The 15,652-nt window shown below is 40.0% G+C and overlaps 1 protein-coding gene across 1 annotated transcript in view; it reads right to left on the bottom strand.

Moving 5' to 3' along the window:
- The window catches only part of LGR4 (leucine rich repeat containing G protein-coupled receptor 4), an 86,116-nt gene that overhangs the window by 45,289 nt on the left and 25,175 nt on the right, over positions 1 to 15,652 (bottom strand). The window contains exon 2 of the mRNA XM_083598233.1: positions 1,613 to 1,684. Coding sequence (XP_083454359.1) covers positions 1,613 to 1,684 — 72 coding nt within the window. The remainder of the gene's footprint in view (positions 1 to 1,612; positions 1,685 to 15,652) is intronic.

Genomic DNA, 15,652 nt, shown 5'->3' with positions numbered 1-15,652 from the left:
GTGGGGAGAGATGAATGCAAGTCATTCAAAGAGTTGCTTATTTATTTTAAACATATAGAAACACCTGAGGAGATGGACACCAACATACTATACAGCAAATATTTATATAGAAATATTTATATATAAAATAAAACATGCAACACAGTTTTCAATCTATTATATAAAGCACCTGGTATAACTTGCCTCCTTTAATATTAATAAATGTCTATTATTTATTAACTTAGCAATTATATAGTGCTGTTAGGATGTTTGAAGTGTTCCACATATTATTAATTTTTTTCCTGGTACGTTGCAACACTCTGCAAGGCAGCTTGGTAGTATCATCTCCTCTATATTCTGGGACAGGGACTAGGACTGAAGACAATGGCTTGTCTATGGCCACCCACCTTTCGAATCATTGCCAAAGCAATGTTTGCATCAAGGATCTCCCTGCTCACATTCTCACGTAGCCAATTACCACCCTTGTGCATTTTATTTTGAGGCTGTTTACAATTAAACAGTAGCAGCTACAACCAATATTTAAGATTTTTTTGCATTAAATGGCATTATTCTGAATCAGTTTGTAGTGCTATTAATATTCTATAAACTTGCATGGAACTGTTCTACTGTGTCATATTTAAGCAATCATTTAAAACAGGGTAGGTAACCTTTGGACCTCCAGATGGAGAACTCGAGAAGTTGTTGGACTCCATCTCCCAACAGCCCCAGCCAGCAAGCCCAACAATGACTGAAGGAGCACAAGCTAACCACATCTGCCTGAAAAAGAATATAGGCACTACCCTAATCTCTGAGAGATTCCCAAGCTATTCGTTGAGGGTTTTCAACTTAAATTTGTCTTTAAAAAGAAAGAAAAAAGCCCTCTCAGTATGCTTTGAGTGTGCCACACCACTGTTGAGGAATTATTAAAAAGGGAGCTGTATTTTAATGGAGTAAAAGAAGATACAATATGTCACAGGGTTTTCTACTTTAAGCTTTTTTTTTCTTGCTACTTCATTGCCCATTCTGTCCATGTTCATGTCCACGTTCTCAAACCCCTTCTCATTTATGTTCGGTTGGGGCCATGAGTGAGGAATACACTTTCACATGAAACATTTAAGGAAATGGGATACATTTAATGAGCACATCTGGTTGTTTCTCACAAAGTCTCACTTTCTCAACACTTCCCAACCTTTACACACCACACACACACACACACACACAGAGAGAGAGAGAGAGAGAGAGAGAGAGAGAGAGAGAGAGAGAGTACTTGTCCCAACCTAGGCTGATGGGAACCACAGTAACTATAGCACATTTTATAAAAGCTATGCAATCAGTCTAGCATAGCTCCATTTAAAACAGTAGTAATTGCACAGTCCCTGTGCTATCTTTGGATAGCACTGTAATTAAGCCTATGTCATCACTGCAATCACAATTAAAATAATTACTATAAAAAAGGTTCCATGTAAATAGCATCCTGGCTTTGAAGCACATATAGGATTTTTTAAAACTATTAAGTACAATGCCTTCTTTGTTCCCAGTTGATTCACATATCACTATTTACTTTTACATGCATTTCTCAGGCAACATTTACTCACTCCCCATGCCACAAAAGCAAGTCAGATTCAATACTCACAACTCTTCAAGGTAAGGAAAATTCTTGAATGCATCTTCTGGTAACCTTGTTATATTGTTCATACTGATATCCCTAGAAAAAACAGGAGAAGAAAAAGCATTGCTGTGTGAACAAAATGTGCCAATTACCGTAAGTAGCATTTCTAGAACACAAATCGAATTAAGTCTACTGTGAGAATAAAAAGGTCACATGGGGAAAAGAAATGAAAGCTAAATGTTTCAAAACTTGATAGTGCGAAAAATGTTTCAAGAGAGAATCTAGTATATTACACAAAATCAATTTTTTCCTATTAAATATTTAAACCTGTATTAAAGGTCATGCCTGTATTAAAAGTCATGCTCCAGATGTATATACCAATAGCCAAACTCATTCTTCATGTACAGTGGTACCTCTGGTTATGAACTTAATTCCTTCCAGAGGTCCGTTCTTAACCTGAAACCATTCTTAACCTGAGGTACCACTTTAGCTAATGGGGCCTCCCGCTGCCACCGCGCCACCAGAACACGATTTCTGTTGTCATCCTCAAGTAAAGTTCTTAACCCAAGGTACTACTTCCGGGTTAGTGGAGTCTGTAACCCAAAGTGTTTGTAACCCGAGGTACCACTGTACCAGTGTTTATAAATATAAGACAGCAGCAGGAATGTATCAGAAGGCTTGGGGACCCCGAAAACACCAAACAGAACCACCTAATAAGAACTGAGCATGCTCAGTGGGCATGGAATATTGGGGAGGTGGGGGAAAACTGAGGGGTAACTGAATGGAGTATCCTGAAAAAGGGCATGGCATAGCTGACACCATGAAAAGGTGCTTTCAAACCTCAGCACTCAGCACACCTGTAACAGAAAACAAGCTGGTACCCACTATCATATGGGAACAGGCTAGAGTCAGTGTGGTGTGGAAAGACAGTGTGGTGTAGTGGTTCAAATGCTGGAGTAGGACCTGTGAAACCAGGGTTCAAATCCTCACTTAGCCAATAAGCTCACTGGATGACCTTGGGCCAGTCACCATCTCTTACAGATCACAGGTGGATTTGAGAGGGGGAAATACGAAGAGAACCATGTACCCGAGCTCCTCCGAGGAAAGGTGGATATAAACGTAGTATATAAATACATGGAGAAGATACTTGGAGCCCAAACATTTCACTCATCCTTGGGTAACTTGTTTGTCTGTATCTTCCTGCCAAGTGGCAAACATCATCAGATGCAGAAGTGGAGTAAAATGTGTGGTTAAATGCATCCTTTATTTCTTAAATGGGTACCCAAGATGGTTGCTTATATGGACTCTCTGTCCCTTCACAGAACTACAACACCCTTTGTATTCTTTGGGCAGTAGTCACAACAAGTGTGCACATAAACTCTATGCATTCTGTTAAAGCTACTCTTGTACTACTCGCAGTAGTAAAAAAATTAAAAAAATAAAAAATTCAAATGTGACCACCCAGCATTCAGGCATACTGTCTGCTTGAGAGAGAGAAAAGCACAACTATCAATGAATGCATTCAGACCTGATAAAATAAAACCCCTCCGGCAAATGAGGCTTCTGGGACAGCTGACAAGAATAGCAGGAACATGCCTCAGCTCTACCACAGTCATACGTTCCTGCAAAACCTATAAAAAAAGTCCTCAAGGTAATAGTTTTAAGCAGATTTCAATTTCAGCCCATGAACAAATGCAGGCAAGTGCTTACATGATAGGTATGCAGGGCAATTTGTTTGTTTCCCCTTACAGCTTGCTGAAAGCACAGCTCTGCAGAGTATTTTCCTTTATACAGAACCATTACCTGCTCTATCAGAGGTCTGTTTAGAGCAGCTGAAGTGGAGAAGACAAAGGAAAAAGGATGACGACCCAGAGCATTTCAAAAATATTTACTTTTGGGTGTGAAATGTTTCTCAAAAACCATGAACTGCTTTGCTTCAATCTAAAAAAAAGAGAACATGATAAGTTTGGCTAGAATCAAATCCACTTAAAGTTATTTCTATTTTATTTTTTAAAATTCTTATCTACTCTCATCTGCTCACTTCTTAACCTATACCTCTAGTGCACTTTCTCCTTTCACATTACTATGGTGGATGTGTATACTGTACAAGAGTTATTCCCATGTTTTTATAGGGTGGTACAAAACAAAATTATTGTTGTGAAGAATAGAGTTTGTATTGGCCATGGCAGTGTCATCTTTACTACCAGAATTCAGTTTTATTACTTTAGGATGGTTTGTTTTAACTAGTTGTCACAGAAGCAGTGGTATTTATTATAAAATCCAAGGGAATAAACAATTTCCCCCCAAAAAATCTCTAGTTACATACACAGAATCAAATTATCTAGCTGCCTGGTTCAAACAAACACATACCATCTGCCATATTACTGCCAGTTTCATACTTTAGATATAAAGGTATTAAAGTTGCCTGATAGAATTTGACATATCAGCAAACAGAATAAGTTGTCTGGTGCTCATCAGCCAGAAGAGACATTTATTTTGGCTTTTGTAACACTATGTTTAGAGTGTATCTAGAGTTGCAAAGGAGTTTATTCAGTAAAGAATGGAAGATACTTTGCCAAATACTGCAAATAACTTCTGAACAGCAAACAAGAAAATATCTGAAGTGGCAGGTTTGGCCCTGATTTTCAACAAATAAATGAGCAGCTGGAGAGCTCACTGGGTTTACAAATTGGATTGTTTGGGCTAACGTTGATTGGGACTGGCTGGACACCAAGATTCTAGCGTGGGTGCGGAACGAGAAAGGCAACCAAAAGAAACGACAGAGAAAAGAGAGAGGAGGAAGACACATTACCTTACTTGCCTTACCTATCCTTATAACTTTTGGGAATTTTATGTCACAGCCATAAAGCCAGTCATATTTTACTTTTGAAAATTTGGTACAAAAAGCACCAGAGCCTCAAAGGCAAAACACATGCAGGGCATCATCAGTTGTGAGGGATGCACAATTTTTATTGTAGGGATGCCTAACCTCATATAAAGCAGTGCCAAAATCCGCCCTGATCACCACAGTCCATCTTGCGCACATGACTTTTATACTTCTATTATAGCAGCCGCAATCCTCTGCAGTGTTATATAAACTGATCCTTCCTCATGTCAGAATGACCAGTTAATAAGCTTATAGCAACTTCATCGTTTATTTAACGGTCTCAGGCAACAACCAGTTTCAATCAATTTTTTAAAAAGGTGACCAGTTCCTTGACAAGCTGTACTCTTAGCATATTTACGAGACACTTAACCCATTAAGTAAAGGTCCATGAGGGATAGCTCAGTTGGTAAAGCATGAGACTCTAAATCTCAGGGTTGTGGGTTGGAACCCCACTGCGGGCAAAAGATTCCTGCATTGCAGGGGGCTGAACTGGACAATCCTTGTTGTCTCATTCACCTCTACAATTCTATGGTTCTAAGTGCAACTAAAAGTCACAACTCAGCTCTTCCTTCCAAGTGCCATGAACACGCAATTTCACTCACCAGGCTGCTTTGCTTCCTCAACTAGATGGTTCCATAAACCCTTTGTAGTCTATGTCTAACTCACACAGGAGACTGGAATGCAGCCCCAATTTGAGTGGAATAGAAACAGCTTTTTCACAGAAACAGTACAAAACTGCTTAGCAGAATAATTGTAAAAAGGCACTCTATAATTCCATAGAGCAGCAGAAAAAAGTCAAAATTTTAGTGTAATTGAGGGGAACCAACATTTGAAAGTGACATGGTGGAGCTAGTCCATTGGTAAATGGTTGGTGGGCCATACTCGCTATTGAGCAAGTAGTTTGAAATACCATTTTATCACATGGTTCAAGAAAAGCTACTTTGAAAGGATTGGCTTGTGAGATTTAAGGTTCAAATTAATAGGCGACAGTTCACACAACATTGAGTCATGGTAGCAGTTTTAATAGGAATACCTCAGAGGCAAGAGAGAAGGTAATACTCTTCACTGACCTGATTCTAGGTACCTTGCCTAATGAAATATTCTTCACTCACTCATCTTATAAATCTATTCCCTTAAACACAGACCATAAAAAAATCCTAACAATTTTAAATAAATTTCTTGATTGAACAAAATACATTGTTGGCAATAAAAAAGGTAATCAGGAGAGTCTTATCTTTTAACTTACTTGTTTCTTTTATTAAACCAAGTACAATTAACTATATAATCAACCACCTAGAGCAAATGTTAGAACACAGCCTCAAAATTAATTCAGGCTTCCATTAAAGGGTTCCCCAGGGCAACAGTAGAGAGAACAAGAAGCTCTTTTATCAGCATCTGAAAATGGCAGCTGCCTTACTGTGGGAATAAACTAGAATTGATGTGCATAGTAAAATATACAAAGGTTCAAGCCAAGCAACATCATGTGCCTAACATGCTGTTATTCATGTGATGGTCCAACATCAATGAGCCTGAATTGAAACAAAGGCACATCCTGGATGGACCAATGAACAAAATGTCTTCTGGGTTTCTGGGGGGTTTTCCTGTTGTTATTCTGTCTCTCACAGCTACAATAAACCTACCATTAAAATTAAGGACTGGTCATTTCTCTGTCAGAGGGCAAACAGGCAAATTTAGCAGGGAGTCAAATACTCCCCCCCCCTCACTGTAGATTACATCAGCCCTGAGGACCCTCTAGTATGGTTCTGAGGATATTCTGCCTTCTCTGTGCTATTTCAAGAAAGAAAGTGAAGCAGGCAGCAGCACCTCCATTTTGTAAGTGGGAGGTGGAGATATGTGTGAATCCTATCTTTGGTCTTGACAGCTAAAGCTGGAACTAACAGTATAGCTGACACTGGTTGGCCTGCCTTACTGCTGAAAGTGCCAGCTGTTACCTTCTGGCTTATACTGAACATGGGAGGGAAAAACTTATCCACAAGTGGGTTGGTGAATCTAATGACAACTGACACTTTGCAAGCAGGTCAGAGACACGTTTTCTTTCTAGGGTTCACAGACCAAATACTGGTAGCAACTGCCATCAAATGCAACAAGCACACCAGCAACTGTATCGGGTACAACTTGTTCACACCCTTTTGAGAAGTGCTGTTGCCTGACTTTCTCTAGCTTCCCATCCTACATATTCTCCAACTATAAAGCAGTAGCTGGAGCAAGATTGGGTTGGATTCAAGTGGGAAATAATTCAAATTATCTTGGGATGGTATGAGATGCAGCAGTACTGATGCACCCACATCTCATATAACCAAACTCAACACAACAGAAGAACAACTGCAAGAACAGCTATCTTGATCCGACAAATTAAGAGTGCACTTTGGTGGACACTCCCTGAAACTATATGGTTTGGCAAATTATTTGCCTTGCTCCTGATTCTAGGAATGCTGGAAGACTACTTTCTTTTAAGTAATAAGAACACAGGATATTTCTCACATCTTTCATCCAATCATTTTTGTGGGGGGTTTATCACTGCTGTTTAAGAATGCACAAAGGAAGGGGTGGGTAAAATTCAAGTTTAAGGGATCTACTTGTCTTTTCCCTAGAAAACCAAGGGTCCACCAGCTGTATCCAAGTGGCATAGGAAGGGGCTGGGTGGGTGTATACTAAGAATTAAGGAACAGGACACCTCTTGTGTGTATCTCAGCCTGGGAATTTGTTCTCAGTTCCAGATGTGAGCTCACAGTCCTTTCACACAAAAAAACCATTCTTCACTTCCTCTCAAGCTTGCTTAGTTTCAGCAGCCTTATGGGGACGGGGGTGGTGGTGGTTTGCTATCATTAAAGTAGGAGTCAGAAATCCTCAGTGATCTACTGCAAATCAGCCAGAGATCTACCACTATATTCTGACCTCTCTTTTGACTGCACTGAACATCCCACCAAGGAGACCGAAATTAAAGCCAGTCAACCATCCTGGGCAATCACAGATAAGCCTGGTATCAAAGGGTCTTCATTTTTACTTAAAAAACAAACGTATTTGAGATTAGCAGCTGTATTTAATCTGGTACTTTATGCCTTACTGGTATTATGTCTCCACATTATTTTAACACCACCTGTCTCTAAACGTTAACTTTAAAACAAAACCAGAAACCTAAAACAGCTACTTATTTTGCAATGGGATAGGAACAGTTGAAAAAGCACAAACATTTATCTGTCTCCTTTATTATGACTGTTCAAAGGGGTTCTATGTTTTCAGCTGTCGTCTTGCAAATGGGAAGGTTTAAGTTTCATAATGGAATTTTTTCCTAAAATGCAGAAGAGAGCATATAAGATGCCACCAGTTCACATTGTAAACCCGGAAAATCTCCATGAAGGACAACATTTCATAAAGATGTGCAATTAATTATATAACACTGAAAGGAGAAGCTCTGCACAAGCTGAAGTGTTTGCTCGCTCTCTCTCCAGATTGTGTTAAATACTATCTGGCTCTTACTTGCACCCTCTTTTTTTTTCTTTCAGTATTTCATAATAAAATCTAAACACCACATAAGATCAGTAGTAAAGCTTGAACAAAGGTCAGTAAGTCCAGGACAACATCACCATAATTTGTAGTTTTAAAGATGTTTAAAATCACATGAAGTTCAACATACGTTAAAACATAGTTTCCTATATGTGAAATATGTAAAAAATTAAGTATGTGTAAAGTATGTAGGAAACAAATTCTTAGCAAGACAGCAAAACCAGCGTTATTTTCCCCAGAATTAATTGAGGGGCAGATCATCTCAATACTTTAGTTCATGTATAACATTCTCTGCTTTCAAGATATGATGTTAGTTTATCAAGGTCGCTGGTATAGCCTATTAATGGATCCCAGGTAAGTAAGGGGCCTGGTTTAAAAAGCAACCCCCCAATCAATAGCATTAGTCCTTTTTAATGAGAAGTTTAAAAACATAGCAAATCATTTCATGGGCGGAAAAGACCAAGGAATGAATGAGGAGTTGAGGCATACTTTCTCTAAACAATAAGTGATAATTTACTTAGATAAGATCAAAGCAATACTAAAAAATAAGATCATTACAACTGAAAAATAAATGGTCCTGTCCTACATTCACAAGTAATATGGGATTTGTTATATTGCTCATAAGTGAGCAAGCTTAACAACACTGAGTTGCAGTTCATTATTTAAAAATATCTAGATCTAGCTTAGAATGTTCAGCAATTACATTTAATTACATGGTGCCAGTATACAACACATGAGCTATGCATGAACACCTGTGGGCTTTTAATCTTTCATAAGAATCATTCTACATGGTACAACACAAGCACCTGTCATTACTTAAGAGTGCTTAAGCAACTGAGCAGTAATAATTACCTACAGTAGGTAGGGAACAGAAACTGAATGTCCACAGAAGGACATTAGCTGTTCTTCAGGATAATTTCAAAGGTGGGAGTGGGGGGGGGGTATGTTGCATGTGTTGGGAGAGAATGGATGATGGCATATTTTCCTTCTATCTCTTCTTTAAGCGCTGGTGCTTAGTTTTAAAGAATAACTGGAACATTACTGCCAACTTGTCCACCTGGTTTGGTAGCTTGGTGATGGGTGTCCTCCAATGCTGAAAAGAGATATGGCATCTCAGTTCAGCATTTGGCATTGGATTGGCCCATGAACGTACCTAGCTAAGGTAAGGTTACAGTAGGCAAGAATGGCAAATGTTGGCCCTCTAAATTTTTTGATGAATTCCAAATCCCATCAGCCCAGCTAATGGTGAAGGATGACAGGAGTTGTAGTTCAACGAGATCTGGAAGGCCACAGGTTCTCCACCCCTGAGGTGAGGGAAAGAAGACACAGCCATAGACATACAACAAAAATATGATCAGAAAAGTACATGAAAATATTGATTACAGCCGGCCTAAGCTTAAATTCCTCGTCACAACTCTGTGACGCTCTCCAACAGAACATGTGTATGTTGAGATACTCTTCAAACAGAACTCTGCTTCCCCCCTCCAATTACAGCCATCAGGAGGCTATGCAAATGCCTCAGAGGAAAAAGGGAGCATAGGCAGATGGACAATATTTGTGATTAGGACAAATAATGACTTGCCAATCAAAATTTGTTGAATCCTGACTAGCATTTAAAATTTTGTCTAGCCTACTTTATTTGAGAAAATCAGCATTTAAAGCCCAACGAAATGTTCCAGTCCTGCCAAAAATGCTAATCAGAAAGAACAGAATTTCTCTATCAATTTGCTTGTTCTTTCACCCACACATACGGTTTCTAAAACTCAGTGTGAGAATTAGAAACACCTGGCTGATCTCGCTTGTAGACTGGCTAGGGATTCCACAGCCCTGAAATGATCCTAGTAAAACAGTTGAAGCAGTGGCCAAGACTGACTTCATTTTATAGACTGAGCACATGCCAAGGATGCTTAATGGAGTTTACCATCCAGAACATGAAGCTGCAGTGGGAAAACTGCTGGAAATGCAAGACTACACAGGGAAATATGAATTACTCCCACTGCATATGGAGGGAGGGACAAAGATTCCACACTCTGGCTGGAGAACAAGCTGACTCCTGGAATGGGAAATACTGGTGGGGCCACAGTTTGGAACCTTTTCCCACATTGTGGAAGGGAAGGATGCATTCCCTTCTTGGAAATCTTCCAGGGGCCACATACTAGTGAAGGGAAGGGCCAGAGGTAGAAGTGGATGGAAAAAGAAACGACAACGTTACCTTTATACAGTGGGCTATAGCTAGTACATATGCTCACCACAACCCTTCTCGATCACCCATCCATGCAAGTAAGAGGCATTAACAAAGTTCAAGAACACCTTACAGTCAGGCAATAACACTGAAGGTTACAAAACAAGGCTGGTAAGGAGTGTGGCATGGAGAGACTTCCAAGGACCAGGGCCACATTCAGTCCCTGGGGCTGAGGTTCCCCATCTAGTGTGTGTGTGTGCGCGCGTGTGTGTGTGTTTGTGTGTGCAACCAATCCAATATTCATAATTTAGATGGTTCAAATAAAAAGGCTGCATGATTAAGTGTGCCCCAGTTTCTGCTCAAGTGCCCAGATGCATTGATAACAACATCTCCAGTAAAATAATGGAACTTTGATAGCCTTCAGTGGAGCTAGCATTATATAGCCATTTTTTTTACATACTACCGTGAACCAATGCCTTCCTGCTAAAACGTGCCATAAGGAGGAGACTGGAACTGTAAAAAGCACAGAAGTGTCTGTGCAAGTGTGGAAAAAGAAGCCCAAAGCAGCGTCTGCCAGATTTCAGAAAGAATTAAAAAACCCACATAACTTTAAACCTTTTTTCCCCCAACTCTTCAAATTTTAGAAAGTGTCCAAATATTGTGTTCTCCACTTAATCATCTAAATTTATTTCCTGTATGTGTGATCGTTTAAAGAGAAAAAAGGTTTTGCTGACGATCATCATGTTTCAACAAAGCACCTTTAAACCTCTGCACAGAATTTTCTAAGCAAGCTTAACCTGTTTGCTGCCTGATCACAGAAATTAATACTGCAAGTTTCATTCAGCCATTTTCAAGATCTGGGCCCTCTGCCACAGGTTTATTTAATTATAACATTTACAAAATGAATTAGGCAGTTGTCTGCATTTGAATAAAATCCTCTAGTAGGGGGAAAAAATATTGGACTAACACAGTACCTTGCATATGAAAGTCAGGTCTGGACACAAGCTCCTATCTCTGTTATGATGTTATGATGTAACAAAACTTTACAAAACTTAATGGAGCAAATGTATCTAAGGTGCTTTCCATTTGGGATGAAATTAGGTCAAATATGACTGTCACACATTAATACAGTTAACAGTTCTGGGCAGAATCTATCCCATGTAAAATTAACGATTTGCACACGGCATCAAATCATTCTAATAACAGGAAACAGCAAACTATGGCAATTTCTTAAAGAAATGGGAGTGCCTGATCATCTCATCTGTCTCCTGAGAAATCTCTATGTGGGACAAGAAGCTACAGTTAGAACTGGATATGGAATAACTGATTGGTTCAAATTTGGGAAAGGAGTACTACAAGGTTGTATATTGTGTCCCTGCTTATCTAACTTATATGCAGAATTCATCATGCGAAAGGCTGGACTGGGTGAATCCCAACCGGAATTAATATTGCCAGAAGAAATATCAACAGCCTCAGGTATGCAGATGACACAACCTTGATGGCAGAAAGTGAGGAGGAATTAAAGAACCTTTTAATGAGGGTGAAAGAGGAGGGCACAAAATATTGTCTGAAGCTCAACATGAAAAAAACTAAGATCATGGCCACTGGCCCCATCACCTCCTGGCAAATAGAAGGGGAAGAAATGGAGGCAGTGAAGAGATTTTACTTTCTTGGGCTCCATGATCACTGCAGATGGTGACAACAGTCACGAAACTAAAAGATGCCTGCTTCTTGGGAAAAAAGTAATGACAAACCTAGACATCATCTTAAAAAGTAGAGACATTACCTTGCCGACAAAGGTCTGTATAGTTAAAGCTATGGTTTTCCCAGTAGTGATGTATGGGAAAGCTGGACCATAAAGAAGGCTGATCGCCGAACAATTGATGCTTTTGAATTATGGTGCTGGAGGAGACTCTTGAGAGTCCCATGGACTGCAAGAAGATCAAAACTATCCATTCTGAAGGAAACCAGCCCTGAGTGCTCACTGGAAAGACAGATCCTGAAGCTGAGGCTCCAATACTTTGGCTACATCATGAGAAGAGAAGACTCCCTGGAAAAGACCCTGATGTTGGGAAAGATGGAAGGCACAAGGAGAAGGGGACGACAGAGGATGAGATGGTTGGACAGTGTTCTTGAAGCTATGAACATGAGTTTGACCAAACTGTGGGAGGCAGTGGAAGACAGGAGTGCCTGGCGTGCTCTGGTCCATGGGCTCACAATGAGTTGGACACAACTAAATGACTAAATGACAACAATAACAGGAAGAGACACATATCACCAACTGTTGAGGTCCTATTTGTACAGCCATAAGGTCACTTACAGCGCAAACTTGATATTTATAGTCGGTTAACTTAACTTAAGTTGATCAGTACCAACTGTGGACTAAATCAACAATTGCAGACACCATGCAAAGAAATCAGGTGTTAATTAAGCAATGCCTGTATAGAAAATTTATTTGAGAAAGTTGTTCTCATCCGACACCAAAAAAGACCTCTGTGGTGGTGCCTGGTCAGTGGAACTCCCTACCCTAAAAGGTATATGACTAGCACCAATGATATTAACCTCTTAACGCTGACAAAAATATACCTCTCCACCTATTAATGCAGGGGTGTGGAACATCTGAGCTGCAGGCCATTTTCCGCAAACCACAGCCACCTGCTTCACAGCTGATTCGTATGTGATCAGTTATGCAACCTGGTTCCTTGTGCACCTGATCTGTACAGAAACGCAGGGCTGAAGTGTAAACTTGATGGATCAACTGTGATGCCAAGTTCCCCATGGGAGGACAGAAGAAGGCCGCTTTGCCAAGCCTATGCTTGGTAGTTGGAAAGCACAGGGCTGGCAAAGCTCCTTGTAATTTGGTTCCCAAGTGTGTGACATCCAGCTGGTTTGTCTGACACTTTAAAAGTGCTGGGCAAGAAACTTTCACAAGCAACTGGGACAGCCCACACGTCAATCACCTGACAGATACAGATCTTGCCCACCAGGCCAAAAAGATTTCCTACCCAATGAACACCAGCAATACTGAAGATAGTTCATCGGCTATATCACATCGTATTTAATATATAGTTTAAAATTTTAATATGTATTTTTATTGCTTTAATCATGGGAGGGGGTGAACTGTCCAGGGATTAGAATGATGGGCAAATTGGAACAGAATAAATTAACAAATATGAAATACACACAAACATTTTGATGCCATCTCGAAGACAATCTTTTCCCATACATCTTCCATCTGGATAAGGCAACTGTAATAAAGGTAACACAGGGAGTATTTGGTGCCCATTTCAACCAAGGCCTCCAAACTTCTCACGTGTAATAATATTTTATTGCAAGACATACTGACAAAGTTTTCAGCCAAGCAACTTAAAAACAAAACAAAAAACCCCCAGCTGCAGACAAGTATTACATTCTGGATAGTAAGAGGTCAGCAATTATCTTTTAAGAGACACATTACTTCACTTCCAAAGCTGCTGTTTTATGCCATAATTGCCTTGGCTGTGAAGCAAGTTATATAGCAAAAATGAGAGGGTGTGTTCCAGCACAAGGACGCCAACCCTGGGGTGGAATTATAAACAAGAACGAGGGACAAATCCAAAGCAGAAGAAAACCCATGAGATTTATTTTTAAATACTGCAATATCACTTTAAAGGTTGTTTTTGTTTGTTTGTTTGTTTTTTACATAAACAGCATTGAATAGCATTTGTTTTGCTCTCTGCAGCCTGCTTTTTATCAATTATGTTCTGAGTTTCTTGTTTTATGCAGCTCAGGCTTTGTAATTCAAATTTTAATGTTTCATTGTTTTAATAATCATATTGTTAACGACCTTTGATTATTCTTTAGGAAAATTGGGTTATAAATATTTTAAATAAATCTGCTTTCCAATTCACCTACCACTCACTCCAGGAAAAAAACCCAAAAACCTTTTACGTATCACTGTGTTGGGTCCCATGGTGTCTCTCCATTGAGGAAAGGCCCTTTTATTCTTAGGATCCCACCTGACCAAGACCCTGGGAAGAACTATTCTAAGAGGCTTGGGCTCCCACAATGCAACTGAGGACTCAGAGGAACTCAGAGCACCAAGGCACCCTGACATGCCCCCTTTCATGAATCTCTCGCCTTCCACCCTGTCCAGTAACCCATTACACCACATTCTGAGTCAATGTAGTGCCCTCCGGTCCTTGTTAATACTACCAATGGTCAGGGATAATGGGAGCTGTAGTCCACCAACATTTTGAGGGCACCGCTCTCCGAAACCAATGCATTGCCAATGATAATAAATGCCTCTGTATATTCAAATATTGCACCACCAGTCCTGCAAAGTCTTCCTTTTCATAGTCTACTGAATCACATCTTTAAGACAGCATTGGTAATGTTTGCAGGGTGTGTGCTTCTTTAGAAAAACAGTTCAGGTCTGTTCATGCGAAAGGAAGTAAGTTTCTTGGTACATGTCAGCTTCCCCTCACTCACATGCCATGTCGTTCTTCTTTATTATCTACCATAATGTCTTAGCTTGCATTTGGACACAGTAACCAGCTCTAATGTACCCTATTCATGTGTCAGTCAAGCCGTCAACAAGATCACAGAGCAACACTGTTGTGAAAGGACTTATTAGTATTTGTGTTACTGCATGCCAGCCATTAAGCAATCGCCTATGTGCTCAACGTTCCACTGATGCAGAGTATAGCATGGCATAAGAAACAGTAGGCTGTGGAGGGGGAAGAGGAGACATCAGTTGCATGACCTTAGGAATCACTGCACAAAAGATATACTGAAAGTTTATAAGGGTTTTCAGAGCAATGACTACGGAAGTAATTTACAACAGGGCTTTGAAAGGGCTTTGAAAACATAAAAGCCTGGAATTCAATAAACAAACTTTCCACAGATCCATAACACAAAATTAGATAAAGGTTAAGAATCCTACCTTTTTCTCTCATCTGAACAATGGGATCGTGTTTTTCATCCTCTACATCTCCAATAATGAAGTGGAACTCTAACTACACAGTATACTGACCACCAAATGATGCCTTCTCTGTATAAGCATCTTGAGGAAGAGGATGCTCTTACTGTCAGAAAGTTTTTTCTGAATGTTTAGTTAGAATCTCCTTTCTTGCAACTTGAAGCCATTGGTTTGAATCCTACCCTCCAGAGCAGGAGAAAACAAACATGCTGCCTCCTCCATGTGACAGCCCTTAAAATATTTGAAGATGGCTCTCATATCTCCTCTCAGCCTCCTCTTTTCCAGGCTAAACAAACCCAGCTCCTTCAGGTGCTCCTCATAAGGCTTAGTTTCCAGACCCTTGATCACCTTGGTTGCCCTGCTCTGCACATGTTCCAGCTTGTCAACATCCTTCTTAAATCGTGGTGCCCAGAATTGGACACAGGATTCCAAGTGTGGTCTGACTAAAGCAGAACAGAGTGGTGCTATTACTTCCCTTGATCTGGACACTATACTTCTGTTGATGCAGCC

Source organism: Podarcis filfolensis, assembly GCF_964270895.1.
Source record: "Podarcis filfolensis genome assembly, chromosome: 1".
Classification (NCBI taxonomy): Eukaryota; Metazoa; Chordata; class Lepidosauria; order Squamata; family Lacertidae; genus Podarcis; species Podarcis filfolensis.
The sequence above is the reverse complement of the archived record's forward strand: the minus strand, read 5'-3'. Positions and strand labels throughout refer to the sequence as shown.